Source organism: Grammomys surdaster, unplaced genomic scaffold (assembly GCF_004785775.1).
Source record: "Grammomys surdaster isolate TR1022 unplaced genomic scaffold, NIH_TR_1.0 130, whole genome shotgun sequence".
NCBI classification, from domain to species: domain Eukaryota; kingdom Metazoa; phylum Chordata; class Mammalia; order Rodentia; family Muridae; genus Grammomys; species Grammomys surdaster.
The window spans coordinates 7480288-7502766 of NW_021604588.1; the positions used below are offsets into that span (position 1 = coordinate 7480288).

The 22479-nt window shown below is 40.8% G+C and overlaps 1 protein-coding gene across 5 annotated transcripts in view; it reads right to left on the reverse strand.

Moving 5' to 3' along the window:
- Dnm3 (dynamin 3) overlaps window positions 1-22479 on the reverse strand; it is a 459396-nt gene that overhangs the window by 86134 nt on the left and 350783 nt on the right. For all 5 annotated transcript variants that reach the window (XM_028757965.1, XM_028757957.1, XM_028757948.1 and 2 more), the window contains one exon: window positions 6052-6163. In XM_028757965.1, the coding sequence (XP_028613798.1) occupies window positions 6052-6163 (112 nt within the window). The remainder of the gene's footprint in view (window positions 1-6051; window positions 6164-22479) is intronic.

A 22479-nucleotide genomic window follows, 5' to 3' on the forward strand; every position in this document is an offset into this window, starting at 1 on the left:
CTTTCTTTCTTTCTTTCTTTCTTTCTTTCTTTCTTTCTTTCTTTCTTTCTCTCTCTCACTCTCTCCCTTCCTTCCTTCCTTCCTTCCTTCCTTCCTTCCTTCCTTCCTTCCTTCCTTCCTTCCTTCTCCACCCCCCTTTCTTTGACGAAAAGAAGCAAGTACTGAGAGGCACAGAGTGGGTGGTTTGGGGCAACAGAGGAAGCAGACCGAGTTACAGTCTCCGTCTGAGCCTTTCTTTTCCTTGGTAAGTTATGAGTTTCTGTCTTGGGTTGGCATGGGAAGTCAAGACTGTAGAGTGGGGCTTTGGCCAAAATAAACAGTCCTCCACACTCAGCAACATGGATCTGGAAAGGTTAGTCACAAAAATGTCGACATTTCTAAGCGCAATACTGTGTATGGGAGACAGGGCGGCCAGTGGCGAGTGGCAGCTAGTGGACTCTCCTGTTGTGAACCGAAGCTGGGAGAGTATGATTTACATCAAACAATTTAAATCACATATGGCCTAAAAAAATAAAACGGTGATTCACTGCTCCCAGAGCAGCCGAGTCTTTGCGAGGTCAGTTCCTGTGGGGCAGACGTGATGGGATGTGAGCCCGGAACAGATCTGAGCTGCTTCTCACAGAGGCCCAGAAGAAATGCCTCACTGAGATGTGAGGTTTGCAGAGAGCCATGAGACAAGTGTGTGTACCAAAAGGAAAGCCTGAAGACAGGACTGGGCCAGCCTTGAGGCCTGCCGTTTACATCTAGGCTGAGGATGTGAAGGGGAAAACACGCAAGGAAATATTCTGAGAGAGTAAGAAGGTGATGACCCCGGGAGAGGGTTTCCTTGAGCTCCATGCCGGCTGCTGACCTTAAGAAAACCATCTCTCCTAGGGGTCACTGCAGCCATTGTATTTAACAAGAAAAGTATGAAGGTATTGATAAAAGCCTAGAGAGGTTTCTTAAGCACTGTGGCAGCCCACCAGTTCGCACACTAGTTTATCAGATGCATAAATAATGACACAAGAATGAATGAAGAAAAAAATAAACAAAACAATACCCCCAAAGGAATCCTTCCTAGAGAGGATGCCAACTGTTCAGTAAGGCAGTAAAAGTCCCACTGGGGATTTAACTATGGGTAAAAGACCATTTTCGAGAATAATGGGACCCTGGTTCACCTAAGAGGAACAATACTGCTGGAAATACCTCAGACAGATGGAGTTTATTGCATTCCACAGCAGAGCAGCTTTTGATCCAGCAAATCAGTTTCAGGAATTCAACCAAGTATTTCTCTACACTCAGGAATGACTAGCTTCCCTGCTCAGTGGCAGATGGCTCATGTAGCGGCAACAGTGATGTCATTGTGTAGGATGCCCTGATCCTTAAATAAAAAGACACAGTGGAAGCAGAGAGCGTGGTGTGGCCTGGCCAGTTGCCCTTTCAGTCAGTCAGTTCCCAGTCATCTATTTGGTGGCAGCCGTGGATGGCAGTTCTGAGTGGTGGATGATGTTTTATAATGCCTTCCACTACTCTTGTTGACAATAGCTTATGTCTAAATCCTTGAAAGTGTTTTTCCACGGAAGGATAACTAAGACCTTTGGAATTGAACACACAGCTGCTCAAAGTTCTGGGAGAAGCATTGCTGTAGTAGTAGTGGTTGAAATGGAGGGTCTCAGACCCTCCCACTCCTACACAGACAGTTGGCTGCCAGGTTCTCCCTGTATCCCTCAGTTTCTGTCTGCTACAGGGCCCTCCTGGCTAGCATATATCACACCCTACCCTAAACTTCTCTCGCCCAGGGACTAGGCTGCCCTTCCCTATGTAATCCAGGTAGTTTGGTGACCTGGTCTTTCTCGTCTACTCTCCTGGCCAGTGTCTTGGCCCTGGCTGCCCATCTTGGTCCTCAGCTGCTCCCCCCTCCCAACATGGTCCAGCTCATTATGATCACAGCCACTCTGGACTCTCCCAGATGTCCCTGCCACTGACTCTGTCCCCTTTTTATGGACAATAAACCCTCTTCTCTGCCATACCAAGGTGCTCTCATAGCCGCTCCTTTTGTTCTGTCTTTCTTTTTTTCCCCATTCAATTGTTAGTAAATGTTTGCAAAAGTTCATGACCATTCTTCTTGTTCCCATTTGTGAAGACACAGGAACCCTTTCTTTTAACTATTTTTTTTTTTTGACATAAAGGAAAAGTCACTGTAGAGTCTTCTAAAACTAACATTTCTGAGGTAGCAAAGGGACCTCAGGAGAAGACGGTTTCATCCCAGGTTATAGCTGTAGCATCTGGAGTTCACAGGAAAAGCTGGGTCTCAGGGCTGCTTTGTCTTGTACCATTAGGTTAAGCTTTTGAAGAAGCAGTTTATGCTGGTTCACACTGGAGGAGAAAGATATGTAACAGAAACCTTTCTGTATAGGTGTGTGTGTGTGTGTGTGTGTGTGTGTGTGTGTGTGTGATGTGCGTGTATGGTGTTTTGCAAGGAAAAGAAACTTCTTAAAATGCTCTGAGGTTTCTTAACTGACTTCACACCAAATCATTTCCAGGGCATGCCTGGATCTCACATTGCCATTTTCCATGGCTGGAGGGCCAGCTTCTGAAGGCAGGCGTGAGACTTTTGGGTTGCCTCACAGCCCGTGGGCTAAGTCCTGTCCTCTGTTTTCAACCTTCAACTTTGGCCTGTCACACAGTAACTCTTAGGACTCCCTCTAAACAACTAGGCTTCCCAGACAACAGATAAGAAACTTCTCTCTGACACAGTCAAATCTGACTAATAGTTTCCAAAGAATATTTAACCATACAACTGAAAATTGCAACTTTGTATGTACATTCAGGATGCCAAAGAATAATGAAGGCTGAGCCCTGAGCACAGTCACTGGTTGAAGGCAAGGAGTTTGTGGTGATACACCAGAACCTTCTCTCTGAGGAAGGAGCTGTTCAAGCTTAGGGAAAGATGTAGAGACGACTGGAGAGTTAGTCTAGTTGCCTAAGTCACATGACACAGCAGAGTCAGAATTTAAACAAAACATTGATTTGCTCCTGTGCCTACCCTATTCCACTGCACAGGGGTATGGTGCTATCTGGGTATGGTGTACAGGGGTATGGTGCTACCTGGGTATGGTGTACAGGGATGTGGTGGTATAGCCCTGTGATTCCCACAATGGAGAAGTGGAGACAGGAGGATCCCTAAGATGACTGAGCCAGCTAGTGAAGATGAGTTGGTAAGTTCTGAAGAACAAAAGATGGTTAGGAAAGGGAAAAAAATGAAAAAGGGACATGTTTAAAAAAGAAAATCCCCAAAGCCACTATTTAGGACACAAGAAACAGGGTCACAGAACATTTTGATGTGAGGGACAGAAAATAATTTATTATATGGAGGCAACAGAAAATACAGTGGTGAAGTTATTTCAAATGTACTTGCAAAATCTTAATAGATAAAGTAACTGGCCACAAACATCATTTCATTTAGATTGAGTGATAGGTGCTTATCTAAATGATATCAAACTTACACAGTCCTTTAAAAATGATGGAAATAGAAAAATATTTTTTCCAGGCTAGGGAGCTGGATGACTTGGTCATAAATACCTGCCTCATGATCATGAGGATCTGAGTTCAGATCTCTCCAAACCCAAGTAACCAACCAGGGCTGGTATCACACATGTCTGTAATCTAGCAAGACAAGATGGAAGGCAGAGACAGACAGATCGCTGGTGGCTCATAACCAGCTAGCTTGGTCTAATTGGTGAACCAGGTCAATGAGTGTTCTGTCATAGACAGGGAGGGAGGCGTCTGAGGTTCAGCTGCTCCCCATGTTGTCCTCTGACTTACACAGACACACTATGTACATACATACATGTATACCATGTACACACATATGCTCACAAATGTACATAGCTAGCCAGCCACAGATTGGCCCTCCACAGCTAAAAAATAAAGATTTCCCCTCAAGTCAACTTTAGAAGCCTGTATAGAAAGCAGGACTGTTTCTCTACTAGTAGAGCAACTAACTGATTTGTTAGGGAGGCAATGATTGCAGATATGGAAGCAAAACACACTGTTCACAAGTCTTAAAACTTTGCTTAATGACATTGGTCTTTGGGTTAAGCTGATGTCATCAAATCTTTCTATGTTTTAGAGAATGACCGAGAACCAACCATTGCTTCTAGATGTAACTGAGAGTGTTCACAAAATGAAATCTATAGCTGAACAGCCAGCCAGCTTGATGGATCTCAACAGTTGGCTGCCATTAGACATTGAACTCCAGACAACCTGAGGGACCACACAGCGCATAGGAAACACCGACTCCACTCTGGAAGAACGCTGAGAAAAACTACAGTTGGAGCACACTGCTGACTTTCGTTTCCCGTTTTGTTTTCTGATCCACTGTAAAGATCTATTCATCACCATCTCCTACATGATCATCCCAAGTGTGCACTGATAAGCACATGAAAATTCTACACAAAGAGTCCAAAACAACTGTATAGCACGACTCTAAGGAGTCCAGGGAAGAATGTAGATTTTCTATTTTCTGGCATCAGCCTCACAAATAGCTAGAGACGCAGGTGCATGGCAGCTCACTTACTTCAAATAGAACTCATCACCCACTTAAATAACGCTGCACAGTCATGGCCAAATATGCACACCTTATGGCTCAACTCTCTTCCTGACGCTTAGGATGATGAAAGTCATGGGCTTGGAACCTCTGCACTTTAATACAAAATACTTATGTAAGTGGATATACTACAATCAGTATGTATGAAAGTATAATGATTGGAAATCTAGACAAGTGTCACTCAGAGCTTTGAAGAGTGTTGATGTAAGAGTCTTGGGGGAAGGACCTGCCTATGGGAATCTGTATGTGTACACATGAAAATAACTGGACAACAGAAAATGACATAGACATACCTGGATACCTTGTTGACAAGAAATTGTCAGATATAATTTCCCTTTTGAGGGCACAGAGCTTGTTTGAAAGATTCATTGCTTTAGGTGCTAACTAGAGAGGTGTAGAATTGAGGGGGGCATCTAAGTTTCAGCTAAAATAGGAGGGGAACACTTTTTTTTTTTTTTTTTTTTTTTTACAAATCTTGATTCTGACCCTGGAACTTCATTAAGTTCCAGTGTGACCCCATGGATATGAAGTTCTCCCATATGCTGACTGTTTCAAGTGTCCGTCATTGCATCTATATGTCAGACTTTGTCTTGGAAGACTTGTACCCTACTGGGAGCATAGGGGAAATCCCATTGTGTATGATTAGCCCTAGAAGCAGAGTGCCAAGTAGACACTGTGAGGGCCATGCTGTAATAAATCCTCAGGGATTGACCTTAGCAGGTAAGGTCTGAGAAGAGACACAGATCATGGCACAATTTAAAGAGCAGCATGTGGGTAGGGAGGGCAGGAGGGAGAAAGGGAGGGAGACAGAGAAGTCTAATTTCAAAGGCGCCTGGGCAACATTACATTTTGTGAAGAGCATGAAGACAAGGTCTGTTTATTAACTTGGAGGAGAGAAGTGTCTCCCAGACACTTGAAGTATATTAATAAAGATAAGTGGGAGAGCTGTGTATTTTTTCTGTTCTTCACACTCAAAGTGACACTATCCAGAGTCTGAATCAGACAGAACTATGGACACAAGTAATACTGACATAGTAAAAGAAGCTTTTAGAGAAATAAGTATGCTCTAAACTGTAAATATAAATACAAAATGTTATTATGATGATTGCTGGTATACTCATACTATTTATCAGCTATAGGGTAATGTATAGAGGACAACTTTTTATTCTTTTTTTTTTGAGGACAACTTTTTAAATAAAATTAAAATATTCCTCTTGGTCTAAGAGGACATATGTTGACTAAGAATGGGATAGTTTTCCTTAACAAGTATACTCATTAGCTTTTGGAGAAGTCTGATTGAGAAATAAAGCATAAAAGTATCGGTGTAAAAAGAACAGTGAAGCATCTTTAAAGGGGGACAAATTACGTCAAAGAGAATACTTGCTTCACTAACAGAAACTGGTGAATTTTCTTCAACATAGTGTGCAGTAATTTCTTTCAGATAAGAAATAGATCCAACTTACTAAAGATTTGTCTGGATAGACCCCAGCTCTGAGCAGAGATGCCTTCCAGCTGTCAACGTCTTCCTGGGAATCACAGGCCAGCTCCAGGAAACGATAGTCTTTGTATACATTCCTAGAGTTAAAAAAAAAAAAAGAACCAAATATGCATTTAGCTAAGAGCTAAATTCAAAATGATCTCAGATAGCTGCAGACACAGATGACAGTTTGGAAGGGTAGTTCTCTGAAAACCACTAGATGTAAGCACAAATGACTCGCTGTATTTTAAAATAACAAATGAGCTCTGCTGTGTACTTCTCACAGGATTCTTTTTAAATAAATCATACAGTGGAGATCTCACAGTTAGTTAACAGGGCTGAGACTTAAAACTAAAGAGTCTGTAGAAAGAGAACATCAAAATTTTAAATAAAAATGAAATCTTTCTCCTGGTCCAAGCATGCTCAGTGCTAGGACACTGACCCAGCATGAGAGAGACCCTGTGTTCCATTCCTAGAGTCACAAAGACACACAGGAGATGCTGGGTATGTGTGCTGATGGGCAGCTGTGCTCTGGAAAAAGCACTTGCCATTGCCCAGTGATTAGATCAATTGTTGTAAGTGCTTATGAAAATCTAGGTGATTAAATAGCTTAGAAAACTTGGAAAAGTACAGTAATGATCCTATAAATGTAAAAAACATGAAAAACAAACAAACAAACAAACAAACAAACAAACAAACAAACAAGGAATCAATCCCTACAACTGGCTGGATTCGGAGGACAGATGCTCCTTGGGGTGTGAAAGGAAAGCATGGTCACTTGTGGTAACAGGTAAGGTGCCTCTTGTTGTCAATTTATAACTAGGACAATGCTGGAGTTTTATACTATATTCTGGATGATAAAACAACACGTAGTATGTAATAAATTCCAATATGTGAAATTTTGGAACTAGACAAAAAGAACAAAAATGATAACCATCCAGGTTCCACTACTTATGAATGATCTTGTTTCTTATAGTTTTCTATTCTGAACATTTCTGATGCAGCTGAAATTCACTCTTCTTTCCTTTCTAGCATCATCTTAGTCCTGTGGCACCGGGATCTCCAGAATGCTGGGGTCTCCTGCTGCAATTGGGCTGTACTCTCACTTTCACCAGAAGTCTCTTCAGGGCTCTCTTCACAATGCCAAGACCCAATTCTCTACATGACCCTTTCAGTCCAGGGCTTCAACAGCTACTGAGGCTGCACCTTTGCCCGTTGCTTTGCTTTGGCCTCTCACAATATTGAGCCCCAGCTGCTCTCCAAGATTCAGTCATGCCTTCAAACCAGTACCACCTGAGAGACTAACACTCTAAAGCTCAGCTGTCAGCACAAGGTGCAATCTTGGCTGCCTCTTGAGCACAGTGTCTGTGTGCTGACTCTGAGGAAACAGCTCTAGAAGATTTCACCCCAGTGATGCTGGTCTCTTTTATATCACTACTAATTTCTCCACTCCAGCTAACAAGCAATGACTGTCCCCAGTAAAACAACTCTGGTTAATAACTGATTCTTCAGCCCCAGCTGACCAGAACCATAGTCTTAATTTAAACATCAAATGCCCCCACTGGAGACTTTGCCTCCCTCTAAAGCTTCCACAGGCCAGGCCTCTATCATTTGCATTTCTTTCAGCACCATCTGCTAACCCCTTACAGGCCAGATTTTAACAACAGCTGACCAGGTATTGGAAACTCAATGGCTTTTCTAGCCCAAAGTTCCAAAGTCCTTCCATAAATCCTCCCCAAAACAATATGGTCAGGTCTGTCACAGCAACACCTGACAATCCAAGTTCTGTCATAGGATTTCTGTCAGTGTGATGAAACACTAGGACAAAAAGCAACTTGGGGAGCAAGAGATTTATTTCGCTTACACTCCAGGTAACAGTCCACCATTGAAAGAAATTAGGTCAGGAACTCAAGCAGGGTAGGAAACAGGCAGAAGCTGATGCAGAGGCCATTAAAACTGGCTATTGGCTTTCTCCAGCTACTTTCACCACTCCAGCCTAGAACCTAGGACTATCAGTTCAGGAATGGCACCACCCACAATGGTCTCAGCCCTCCCCATCAATCACTAATTAAGAAAATTCCCTATAGGCTTACCCACAGTCCAGTCTCATGCAGGCAATTTCTCAACTTAGGTTCCCTCTGCTCAAATGACTCTAGTTTGCATCAAATTGAGATAAAAGTAGCCAGTACATGCTCTATTAATTTTATGTTCCTCTTTTTCACTTACTGTTACACATGGCCATTTACATGGCATTAAATCTTTATTATGCCATGTATTATGATGGAATTATGATAGAATTATGATGGCATAGAATTCATCAATATGAATGTGTAATGATTTGCTTGACCTTCTAGAGTAATGAAATCATTCTATTTTTCTTTTTGCCATCATAATGATATGTCGCCCACGATGGTCACAATTACTGTTATTGCTCTGTTTTGTTTGTTTTTTGTTTGTTTTTGAAGAAAGATTTCTACAGTTACAGATCAAAACTCATGATCATTTGATGGACATTTAGTGATATTATGTCATGTTTTCAGAAATAAATAGTTCAATTCCAATGGATCCTAGCACTATTTTTCTTTCTTCGTTTCTGCTTACTCTTGTTTGACTTGCTTTCATTTGAGCTTAACAGCCCCATTTCCAGCAACCCCAGAAGGTGCTCATGTTTGTATCTCCTGTTCAAAACTTCCCCAGTATTATACTCCCTGTTGGCTTCTCCACTTGAGTACCTCAAAGAACCATTATTTTGAACAACTCAACTGTTGATTTTAAAAATTGGCTTTCTCTACCGTTCCCATTGCAGACAGCCATGGCACAACCCAGATATGATACAGATATTTTTGATATCTTTACACCACACTTTTGATATCTCCCATGCCATGCTTCCATTTTACCGCCCAGGAGCACCTTCCTTTGAGATCGGTCACCACCATGTCATCAGCCTCTTCACTGGTCTCCTCATGGGTCTTCCAGCATCATATTTCCCTTTGCATTCACTCTACATACTCAGTCACATGGCTTCCTGAAAATGTGGCTCAGCTGTTTTACTGAAATGGCTATCTGCATTTAGGAATAAAGACTGCAGGAGTTGTCTTAGGGTTTTATTACTGTGAAGAGATGCCACGACCTCGGCAACTCTTATAATGGAAAGCATTTAATTGGGGTTGGCTTACAGTTAAGAGGTTTAGTTCATCACCATCATGGCAGAAAGCATGGTGGCACACAGGTAGACATGGTGCTGGAAAAGGAGCCGAAAGTCGTATATCTGGATCAGCAAGCAGGAGGTGATTGAGCCACTGGGTCTGACTTAAGCTTCTGAAATCTCAAAGCCCACCCTCCAGTGACACACTTCCTCCAAAAAAGCCACACCTACTCCAACAAGGCCACACCTCCTAATAGTGCCACTCCCTATGAGCCTATGGGGTCCATGTTCATTCAGACCACCACAGGTATTATATTGTTTCACAAAACCTTCTAGCTGGGAGTTGCCTCTGTTCTTACTTCTCTAGCTATGATGCCTCTTTAGGTTTCTGGAAAGCGTCAGAGGTGCTGAGCTTACAAAAAGACCTGCACATACAGCTTTCTGCCCTTCTCTTTGCACAGCAGTTGCCCTTTATTGGGGTTTCAGCTCAGCCTGTATGTACACAGGCATCAGTTCCTCGTCATCCCTACCAGGTCAGTTCCTTTATCATGCATTTTCACATCCTACTCAATTTCCTTTTGTTCCCTATTTCTTATCAAAGTTCTGATTTCAGAACTAATTTTTTTCTCTCCTCCAACCTTTATCCTTTCCTTCTACCCTGCTTTCCTCGACCCCTAGAATTATTCATAACACCGTCTTTTATTTACTCTGATGAACGTCTGTTTTTATTCATCCAGTACACATCATGAAGACGGTGAGTGTATCATGTTTATGTTCATCATTTTATTCCCCAGAGGATTTGAAGATTGTGACTTAATTTTATTCTGTTTTTCTCTTCACTCTTCACTCTCCACTCAAGTGAACTATATCTGCTGTTCTCAAGTCACGCCAACATCAGGATTGGTGTACGCAAGGTAGAATGGTATGTGAGTGAGTGAGTGAGTGAGTTTTCTTACTCTGAGCTAGAGAAGAGCTTTGTGCCCACACCAGTGCTCCAGGACAAGCACATAGCAGACCTTCAGCACCACTGTCCCTTAAATGATGGTGGAACTGTTCAGTGTGCTCGAGTCTCTGCCTTTAAGGACCCAGGCTTAGGGAACAAGATTTCTCTACTCAAATGCAGAAGAAAGATACACCTCCTACCCTGTGTCTCCATAGAGAGATGGCACATAGATTATTTCTCATCTGTGGTGAATGAGATGTTGCCTCTGCCTTTCTGTGTTCAAGGGAAGAGTTTGCTCAAAGCACCTGCATCTGAACCTCTGCCACAATGAACAAATGGAAACGGAACCACAAAAAGATCTGATGGTCAGAGAAAGAATGAAGGAAGGAAGACATCAGAAGGAAGATGCTTTCTGCTTTTGGGAAAGAAGAAAACAGAAGAATAAGAAGGACTTGACAAGGTACATGGACAGACTCCCTGAAGCTGTGATATAGATGGTTTAGATGTTGAATAGGTACTGCAAGAAAGAAGGATAGATCTCTTCTGAGATTAAAATTTGCAGTTTTGAAGATCCAGTGATGGAAACAACCCAAATGTCCTTCAGATGCATGGATAATGAAAATTTGGTACATATACATAATGTTGTATTATTCAAAGAATAATAAAGATATGAAACTTGTGAGGCAATGAATAGAACCAGAAAATATTAAACTGAGGTTACTGAGCAGAAAGCCAAGCGCTGCCCTTTCTCTTGTGGATCCTATCTCTGCATCTTTATATGTCATAATATCACTTGGAGTAACTGAAGATACCACAGAAATAAAAAGGAACCATGACGTGGGGATGGGGAGCTCTAGAGACAGGAATAGAAGGACAGGTACAGGTGCTTTGAAGGGGGAAATGGGAAAGCTGGGAGGAAGATTTACCTGGATACAGGAGAGGGAGAGCAACATAGGAGGAGAAAGGGGGAGGTGGGATGCGTTAACAAATAGAATGTTTGAAAATACTTTCCCATTACATACAAAATCAGTTAACATTTAGGTGATAACACATACACAATGCTAGACTTGACACACTTGAAAAATCACATTCTTTGGTCACATAGAAATTATGGTAGGAAGAAGAGGGAAATGAGAAGAAAGGAAAAGGAGTTTCTAAAGAGAAGTGTACAAGCCAGGCATGATGGATGGTCTGTGCTTTTAATCCCAGCACTCAGGAGGCAAAACCAGGTGGGTCTCCGAGTTGGTCTACAGAGCGAGTTCCAAGACAGCTGCACATTGAAGTCCTGTCTCAAAAAATGCAGAGATGACAAAGCAAATGAACCATATAATCATGGATGGTCCTTATATCCCAAATGAAACAAGAATGTGACTTATGTAGAAGGCAATACAGTGTCTAAATATTTCCTATCTACACAGTGGGGCAGTGGGAAAGCTCGAAGAGACTGGAAGACCCTAGATGTCTTTACTACTTAGGAAAGAAGGAAAGGAAGAAAGGAAGAAAGGAAGGAAGGAAGAGTCAATGTCTCTAGGAAATCCTAAAAGGTTGAAAAATAAAAGCAGATAATTCATGTAGGTTAAAAGGAAACAGCCAAGAAATGACACAAAGGATACATACACATATCCACAGGTGTTTAATCATCCCATTAGCTACTACACATAATCCCAAACACGGGAGAAATGGAGAAAGAAGTGTGCAAGATTCATCCTGTACCAAAGAAGAGAGGGCCCATAGCTACAAATATAAGAGAAACTGAGAAAATATCTAAACCATACGTTTATGCAACCTAATAGTGAAATATCAGAGTATGAAAGAAATTAGTAACATTCTAATAATAAGCATTATTGGAACTAATACTTATTATTAGACTATCCAAAACCACAACAAAACATATACTACAGGTCAGTGAGTTGGCTTAAAGGGTAAAGGCACTTACTAACAAGCTTGGTGACTCAAGGTCAAATCCACATGGTAGGAGAGAGTCGACTACAGAAAAAAATTCTCTCACCTCCACAGGCACACCATGGCAATCACATGTCCCCACATACATGCATGTTTATACATACATACATAATACATGTATGCATACATATATACATACATATATACACACACATACATAAACTATAATTAAATGAGTCACTACGTAAAAGGCAGGATATACAAAAATCAACTGATTTTCACAATAGCATAGAGATTGAAATGGAAAAATAATTTACATTAGGAGGAAAGCCTTTAAAATGTGTGGAAATAATTAATTTGATTATGCGGTACCTGAAGCTGTGGCCAGTTAGTGTGTGTAGGCATTCTACAGAGAGTAACACCTGGAGGTACTAAACACCACCTTCAAATAGCTTTGTGAATTTCTAAGTGCCTTTCCATCGAATCCTTAAGATTTTTTTCAATAAAGAGATTGATCATCTTTTTTTATTAGCCTTATGGATGCTCTTTGTCTTGAAGTTGTTATTGACAGTATAAAACAGATTCCGACATTTTATTATAGATCACTCCAATGGATTCTCAGTTTTATTTACATTTACCCAACATTCTCCTTTCATCATCTTTGGCTCCTTACCCCCAACTTTTATCTGTATTGTTTTTCAAAACACCTATTGATTGAAAAAAAATCCCAATAGTAAATTGGATTTCATTTTTCATCCCAAGCTGAAAACCATCACTTCTCAATAGAAGTCTCTCTGATGTTTATTTCTTGCCATGGCTGTATGTTTGCTTTTGGGTTTTTCATGCTGAGATACACATGGCTTGAAAAAAAACCTTTATTTTACTATTTCCTTTGTTTGTGTTGAGAAATAAACTGCCTTTTTGGCTTTGAGGTTTGTCAGCAGATCTCAGTTCAAGGCAAAACTGATCGTCTTCCAGTTTGCACATCTTGAGTTCATTTTTGTATATGTGACATTCAGTAATAAAACAACCCCTTAGGGGCTGGAGAGATGGCTCAGCTGTTGAGAGCACTGGCTGCTCTTCCAGAGGACCTGGGTTGATTTTTAGTACCCACTTGGTGGCTCACAACTGTGTGTAACTCCAGTTTAAGGGAATCTAGTGCCATCTTCTGGCCTGTGTCAGCACCAGGCATGCAAGTGGTATACAGGCATACATGCAGGCCCATACACACAAAAAAATAAATCTATAAAATAAATAATAACCCCTGACTTATCAAGGTATTTTAAAGCTGCCGCTTTACCGCAGGGCGTTGGCTGAGTTGCCTAGGTGTCAGCGTAGATTATTTAAGTACTACTGCTGTGTCTTTTAAACAGTTGACTTTATTTTTACTTTTGTGTTTTGTTTTTTGTTTTTTGCTTCTCTATTTAAGCAGTGTTTTGGGAGGAACTGTATATTCATCTTGAGGAAATATTTATTGTCAAGATTTTCCCATTTAGGACATTTTCCTCCAGACTCATTTCTTTCAACATAGCTGGATGTCTAGATTCTAGAGGGCACAACTCCTGCTGTTTCCCAGATGAAGTGGTGGGCCAAACCATAGAGGCTTCCTTAGGTTACTCTTGCTAGCATGCACAGATCATTGATATATATTTTAATTCAGTTCAGTTTATGAGTCTTACAAGCAGTTGACTGACATCTTTGGTGTTTTTGGCTATTGAGGTTCAGAAATTGATGGAGAGAAGCCAAAGAAAAATCTCTCTCTCTCTCTCTCTCTCTCTCTCTCTCTCTCTCTCTCTCTCTTCTGTCTCTGTCTCTCTCTTCTTCCCTCCCTCCACCCATCTCTCTTTTTAACCATCTTATGAGACAGGCCATCCCACTAGATCTCTAAGGCAACCCTGAAAATTAGGTCAAAGAGCTGCTTTCATAGATGAGAAAACAGATTCAGAGAGAGCCGGGGGAATTTCCCTAAATCACAGGCCAGCTAACCAGTAGAACCAGAAGCTCCCACAGTCCTTGGCATATGATGTCTATACAGCAGCTGTATGGGTGAAGAAATGCATCAATGAATGAAAATATAGTGGAGCAGACTTGGACAGTGCTTATGTTTAAAATCATGTAGGATTTTTGTTTTTAACTCTTGACCAGATCTTGACTTTTATAGAAAACACAGAATATAAAACATTGAAAAAGATAAGCCATAAAGCAGGGTGAGTAATTTTAAATAGGCTGGGTACAGCTCAAAGAAATATACTGTCCATGTCCAAGGATAAAAGTTCATTGTTGGAAAATTAGAAAGGCTAGACCTTTGCTCCAGGGCAGAAAGGGTGATAGTTTATTTAAAGAGAATAAAAGAATACATGACGTTTAAAGGATCTAATTATGCCCCTACTGTTTCTCCAACTTTAACTACTGCACAGGCTTCTATTTGGAGCTCTTTCCACCACACAGCCAAGGCTTCTTCCAGATGTAAAGGTGTGGGGTGGATAGAGCTGGACGCCTTTGTCTGGAGAGCCCTTGGCCAGCTGGAAGGCAGGAGAAACAGAGTCCGGACAGACTTTCCACATTCTCCGAGCGGCTCTGAGGAATCCAGCTTTGGCTCCATCACACTGACCTTTCTCCAGGGTATTTTCTTTCAGGGGTTCTTCACACGGAAAATCTTATTTTTTTTCCCCTTAAAGGACAGCCAAATTCTTGAGAGGGAAAATAATTATCTGGTTGAAACATTAGAAGAAGGTCAAAGGCTTCTGGTGGCTTTGGCAGCTTTGTCTCTACCCGTTTCTGAAGCCTCATCCTAGGCTGTGTCTAGACAGCCAAGGCGAGTTGGACACAGGTCTGAAACACTGAGCTGGGCTGATTTACTGGAAGGCTCATAAATTCTGCCTAGGAAGCTTCCAGGTTCTCACCACATGCTGTAGCTGTATAGATAACCCACAGCAATTTGTACAGGGTGCATTTTTTGTTTAGTCTATTTCAGCTGCAATCATGCAGATATGAGCTTCTGAATGACTCTGCTCTGAAACCAAGTTATGCATCTCACAGCTCAAAGAACTGAAAAGCTGTTGTGGTGCTGAAAAGCAAGGGAGAGAAAGGCTCAGCCCTTAGGTAAAAGGCCTTTTAAGTGCTTTGCTGAAGGGAACAAGACCGCAGGATGAGCTTATGTTTTGATTAGACATGGAAAAAAATGTTCTTACATGTCAAAAGAAAGCTTCTGGCTGTTAAAAAATATAAAGTTTAATTCCCTTATTTCTTTTTCAATGTCTCTTCAATGATCTAACACCAGCTATAAAACAGTTAAGAGCGATGTTCCAAAATAATCTCTTAACAGGTTCTTTTTTTATAATTTTGGGGTTGTTTGATAAAATAAATGCTTTTAAGAGTCAAATTTTGCTGGGACCCAAGGTCTCCAGATAATGCTGGCGTTTAACACACAGCACCATGCTGGTCCCAGGCAGGCTGTGCAGACTGACATGGGGAGGAATGAGGGCAGCTTCCTCTTTGCCACCAGCTATAACTATTCCTTCCAGTATCTATGATTCTGAAAGGTCAGTCATGATGTCTAACTGACTAATTGGCAATTCTTGGCTTCTAGCAAAGTTGGACCATATTGTCATGTGTTTGTTAGTTTTTGGTTTTAAGGGTTCACACGATATACATTACATAACCTTGTAAACTATAGACTTCTCTACTGAATTTAAGGCAGATTTAATTTATTATTAAAAATCTTGACTTAAGATGGGCATGGCAGCAAAAGATCTGCAATATCAGTACATGGGAGATGGAGGCAGGAGGATCATGTGTTTGAGGCCAGCCTGGGCTACACAGTGAGACTGTGACTAGAAGAATTCATGGCTCCATAAGCATAACTAGCAAACTTTGGAAGCTAAGAAAATGTGTGTGTGTGTCCCCGTCCTTGTGTTCCAAGCCTTTCAGTCTTCAACTCTTTAGTCAGCCTCTTCAAACGTTTTGTAGATGTATTTTCTAGACAGTGTAGCATTCTTAGTTCAATGCACTTGCGATGGGTTAATATGGTTTTCTGAAAGTGAGATGCAAGCAACTGTCACAAGCTTCTCAATGAACTATCACACATGTGCAGTAAAGGCATTTGATGTCATTGTTTCAAACCATTCTCTTCACAGTATACTTTTCTTAATACAGGCTTGGTAAACACAGTAATATATAATAGAGTAGAATATAGCAAGGGCCATGGACACTGGTTAACAATCTAGTCAGCACTGTTCACCTGTGTGTGTGTGTGTGTGTGTGTGTGTGTGTGTATTTGCTCATGTTGTCTGTGGAGACATCATGTATCTTCCTCTGTTACTCTCCACCTCCCCCCACCCCCAACTTCTTTTTTAAAACATGGTCTCTCACAAAATCCAGAGCTTACCACTTTGGTATATATTTACATAACAGTACATTTATATACCAACAAATTCACCAGTGAGAAATTTAATTTTGTTTTCGTTTTGAAAATGTGGACATTGCAGGCTGGTAGATGGTGGCTCATGCCTTTAATCCCTCCATTTAGGGGGAAGAGGCAGTGGATCTCTGGGTTTAAGGCCAGCCTGGTCTAGAGTAATTTCCAGGACAGCCAAGGCTACACAGACATACCCTGTCTTGAAAATAAATTAAAAATAAAAATAAAAATAAAATATAATAAAATAAAATAAAACAAAACCTGGAAAACTCAGTGTGGGTTTCACTGATGACTGATTCTAGAAGCTTCCTAGTGGTCATTGATCCCTCTATAACTGTGTCTCTGCACACACCGATACAACCTTAGTAGACCTCAAGGCCCTCTCTCATGTTTCCTTTCACTATTTTTCTAATAAAACATCAAACAAATACTATTTTTATTTGGTTGCTGCATCTATGGTGCTAAATGTACAAGTAAAAAAAAAAAAACAGACTTACACTGTTGGCGTCCCTCCAGACTTACATTTTCAATTATCAAATTGGTACCAGCCTTTACAGACATCTCACCACAATTCTGTACTAAGTATTTTCCATGTCCCAGATGATTATCAATTCACAGCTTTTCTTGCCTGCAACTTTTCACTGTTCATACTTAGCTGATTACCTTGCTTCATGCCTTATGAGGAACATATAACCTATCGAAAAAAATGATCGTCACTCTTTCCAACAAATCCACCAATCACTTTCATTTGCAGCTGCAGACTCTGCTGGTTGACAGAGCTCAGGTGATGAAATGGCCAAACCATCGGCGTGTGCTCTGTGAGCCACCTATCCTAATGCCTAATGCCACACGTTATCTTCCGTCCTATAATTGTTCACTTTATCTCCACTGAACAGCTGCTTCTCTGTGCTCCTTGATCACTAGTATAACATGCTCACATGCCTTAAAGACAACCATCATAAAGTGTACTCTCTGTCCCCTCCACTCCCCAATTTATAACAAATTTACAGCAAAGACCCCTGAAGGCCTTCCTCCATTTTCTCTCACAATTTCTCCCTTGGCGTTGTCCCCACTCCCATCCCACTGCCACGAGTAAAATGATCCTGCTTCTCTGTAACACAGCTCTCATCCAAGTCATGAGTTTATTTATACCTCTATATCTATCTTCATCTATTTCTATGTGTCTAGATCTCATCTATCTATCTATCTATCTATCTATCTATCGATCGATCGATCTATCTATCCATCCATCCATCTATATCATCCACATCTATGCCAAAGCAAGTGCCAACCTTTTGAGTTTTGTTGTCTGGATTTACCACAGCACTGTCATTTTGGTCACTGTCTCTCTCTTCAAGAATAATTTTCTCAAGACTCTTCTGAGTCATTTTCATCTGTGTGTGTGTGTGTGTGTGTGTGTGTGTGTGTGTGTGATTTTCAGAATCCTGCCCTTTTCCTCCCTGACAATAACTTTGTTATCTCTTTTGCTGTTTTCCCCAACTGTTTTGATTGAAAAATTTGGAAACCACCCCCAACTATATCCCTGGTCAGTTTCTCTCTATACACCCTATTTTTTTTTTTTTTTGATGTGACCAGAGGGTACATGGCAGAAAACACGGACATGTAGATAACTCCAGTTCTCTATCATGAACCCAGACACCAGGCTGCTCATCTCTCACATGGTTGATGATGGTAATCTTTACAGTTTTCTTGATCTACTCTTCACACAGAAGCCACAGTTGACTGAGAGTCCTCATACTGTGACTAGAAAAGTCTGGCCTTTCTCTTTTATCTTTATCTCCCCCATTCTTTCCTTGCACACATGGCCCCATCCACACTGGTCTGTCTATTCATCAGGATGTACAGGTGCTATTGTTTTTTTTTTTCATGATATTCTGTTCATCCCTGAAGTTCACTGCTGTAACTTATATTGAGGTCACCCATTGACCACCTCCCAACAATTTTCAGTTTTCTCACTATTCATTCTCTTTGTAGCATTCATCAACATCAGCGATACAATGGTCTTAATTACTACCAATTAAGAATTAAACCTATGCTATCGATAATGTAAATTTAATGAGTTTGGAACAATAATTATTTTTTTACCTTTTAAGAAAATATTTCCTATTTCGCATAGTGATGGAAACAAAACAACAGTACAGTTAAATGAGAAATCATGATCAAAAGTTAACCAGAAAAGGACCACCAATCCACATCAAATAAAGTATAACTCAAAAACAAAACAAAAAAAATGGCAAATGTCAACTCAAAATGGTAATTATGCACTACTTACTAAACAAACAAATTAACATTACACTCTGGACTGTAATTCAGTACATGTGACCAAACTCCATCTAGGAACAAAATCCGTAGCTGTAGATATCTTATAAAAACCATAAAAACAACAACACGCTACACCGGTAGCATCAAGGTTAAACAGTTAGAAGATTATAAAACTATACAAGAAGAATATAGGGCTTTATAAAATCAGGAATTAATTATGAAAACCAAATATGTTCTAGGAAATCTTAGGAGCCTGAATCAGGCAATGAAACAACACTGGGGTGTAAAAGATGAGAAAGTAAAATTAGAAATGAGACATTCGACTCAACAGAGGACTCAGAGATGCCACGTCTGCTTTCATGATAGGAAATTTATAAGCATCGATTATATCAATTATGGACACAGTTTCTAAGAACTATACATAAATTAAAATAATAAAATCATGAGATTAAACCTAGAGTATAAATTGGAAAAAATTATTCAAAGCAGTTCTTGTCTCAGAGTTTTATGTCTTTCTACTCCTCCCCACACATGTGTGTGTGCGTGCACATTTGTCTATGTGTGTCTGTGTATGTGTGTGTGTGCATGCTCATGTGGCTATGTGTCTGTGTATGTGTACCAGGAAAGCTTCTTTTATGCATTAATTCTCAGACATGTGGAGGGACAGAAGCATGGGAAAGAGTGAGGGGACATGAGAGGGAAGACACCTCTAGTTCTGGACTTGCCTCTGTCTTTCCTGCTGGCGGAGATTCAAGAAGCTGCAATACAACTTATAAAGCCAAAATTGCCAACAGAGATAGTGGGTGTTTTCCTAAGGTCACTTTCAATGGAGATATGATTTTATTTTTGAGAGACTATGTATGTAGCCCGCCCCAGCTAGCCTATTGCTTGTTATATAGACCAAGCTGGCTTGAACTCACAGAGATCAGCCTGCCTTTGCTGTCCCAAAAGCTACCAACTATGATTTCTCCTAAGAGAATGCTCTATGAATCGCAGGAAAGGAACCTCTGATACCATGTGAGGCATGTGCACCTGCATGTGCTTGAACAGTTCTGTACCAAGGTCATCTATGTGTCTGGGTACCAGCACTTGACACACCACTCGGCAGTGCCAGACTCCTCATGGCTACAGCTGCCTTCCTGATGTGTCTTATTCAAAAGAGCTTGATGTCCTTCAGCTTTCTCCTCTCTCCAAGGTTCATGCTTTAGCAAATGGTCCTAGATATCTGTACTGGATGCCTAGGTATCATTCTCCACGTGTCTGTCCCCTTCCTCACCCTAGGAATTCCTTTATGACCCACAGCCTCTCCTCTATCTCTTTAGTCCAGTGTGACATCATGAACACAGCAAAAACCTCAACTTTTGCACTTGATCTGCCCCTACTCTGTTTTGCACTGTCAATGGATTCTTATGGTATTAGGGTCGAGACAATAAACAACCTTTGTGTAGCTTGTGGGTCATTGGTGCCCAGGGTAATGGTTTGTTTCCACATATTCTCCTAACATTAATTTTAACTGTCCCTAGATTCTCAGAATGGAGAGGCCTCTCTGTTATGAATTCTTGTACAAACTGTAATTAACAGTTGTAATTAAATGACCATTTTTGGCTGTTAATGTCCCTCATTATATAACTCATTTCTGGGAAGTGGGGAACATGTTTGTCTTGTTGATGGAAGTGTAGTACAGCATTATTGCTCAGTGAACAACTTCCACTCATAAATGGCAGACTGCAGTGATCACAGAAGTCTGAGTTACCTTAGCCTCTTTCCCTTTTAAACACATTTTCCTTATCTCTCAATATCACCCATAAAGGTCACTTTTATAGTTCTGTAACAAGGCCATCTGTGTACCTTTGTCTAAAAGCATCACGATTCACTGTTCATTGTCTTTGAGACAAGTTTCTTTGGTGTACATTGATTTGACATATAACTAGTACTATCCCTTTTTCCTCGACATAAGTGAAAAATAAAAGCAAAAGAGGATAAATAAATAAATAAATAAACATTCTTAAATAAAATAAAAAATTCAAATTTGTGGACAAGGTTATTAAATAGGAAACCTTCACAAATCACATTTACTCTAAGTGGAATTGCAGCGTCAGCTGAGTCACTGCTGGCCCTGACCTGCTTGGGCTTCCGTTGCCATGGTGCCTGCCCATGCCAGTGTTAATCAGAGTCATCGCTGAAGAACTGGGGGTATGGGTCTAGTTTGTAACTGGGGGTCAAAACGTAGGTAGGTGTCACAGTTTAACTGTTAGAAATTCTCACGATAGAAAATGCTTAATATCCGAATATTCTTCCCCAAACTCAAATGCTAATCTCCTGTCCTAAGAAGGTACCAAAATAAAAATAGAAAAGCTGCAAGTAGCTAATGGGTGGGAACTTGATCTTCTGGGCCTTTCCCTCAGTCTTCATTGTTTCCTCTTCTCAAGAGGAGGGAAGCTGGCTGGTTTGATTGGTGACTTATGAAGGAGAAATTGAGCAAGCTGTGCCTGCAGGACACAGGCATTCCCTCCCATTCCCAGATGTCCTGGTGAGTTCTGGCCTCTGGCGGAGCTTGTGGTTGCTCAGCTGTGGTTGTGATCATTGAGAGCTCAAGTATGAACAAGAAATTTGGCCTCTAAACTCAGGCCATTTGTCTCATGCCATATCTGTTTGCTTCCTTTACACTGACTGCTTCTAAAACTGACACCAGCCATGATTTTCATTAAGAGACAGAAGTTGAGGATGTGATAAAGTGGTCCATCCCTGAAACTCCATATGGGAGATAGGGCTTTAATGGGAAGACTACTGATGGCTGTGGTTTCTGAGAGCTTAAAGAAGAAGCAACAGAAGGCTTGCTTAGCAAAGATGCCCAGTAGGCAGTTAGGGATGTGGGGCCGGTGTTTCAGGCTAATAAACAATAACCACACCGCATGTGGCTGTGATGCTGGGTGCCATGTGAATTTGTTTATTTTATTTTAATATAGCTTATTAGCTTCATTAGGTTATTTCCCCATAGGAGGACAAGCCAAACAGCCACAGGTCATGTGTCTGCTTGGGCATAACCAATAGCAGGCAAATTAACCAATATTACAATATCATAAAAAAATTGTTGTCGCAATCCGAACTTTGTTTAGCCCAGAGCAACAAGAGACATTAGAAAGGAATAAAGGCAACTGGTGAAGAAAGCAGAGAAAGAACCACAATTATTCGCAGTCTGCCTCATTTATTAGGTCATAAAAGGTTGCCGTAATGGTCTGCTTAAGGAGAGCATTTTTAGAATCTGAGGAATAAGTCAGGAGTGGCCGTGGGCTCATGCCAGCCATGTTTTATCACATGTTAGGAAAAAGAGCAGGGCAGGCTGTGCTTGCCTGGTGCCTTCCCTTCCACATTTTTTATGTTTGAGAATAGCTTTTTATGTCACCTTCCATTTGCATTAATGACTAACTAATAACAGCAACTATTATGTAAACACAAAAGATGACTCATTAAAAGCTTCTAGAGAATGGGAATTATGGAGAACCACCACACATCTCCCAGTCAGTGTGTTATAGGTCAAGAGGCCAATAACACAAAATAAAGTAAAGCAAAGCCAATCTCAAAACGATATGGACAGTCTGGGTTAATTTTTCACTCCCAAATACTCAGAAAGAGAGTTAGATAAGTGTTCTTGGAGCCTGGAGCTTGCAGAAAATGTCGGTGTGAGATGTTGATAAAGAATGAACCAGACTGGCAGTGTTATGAG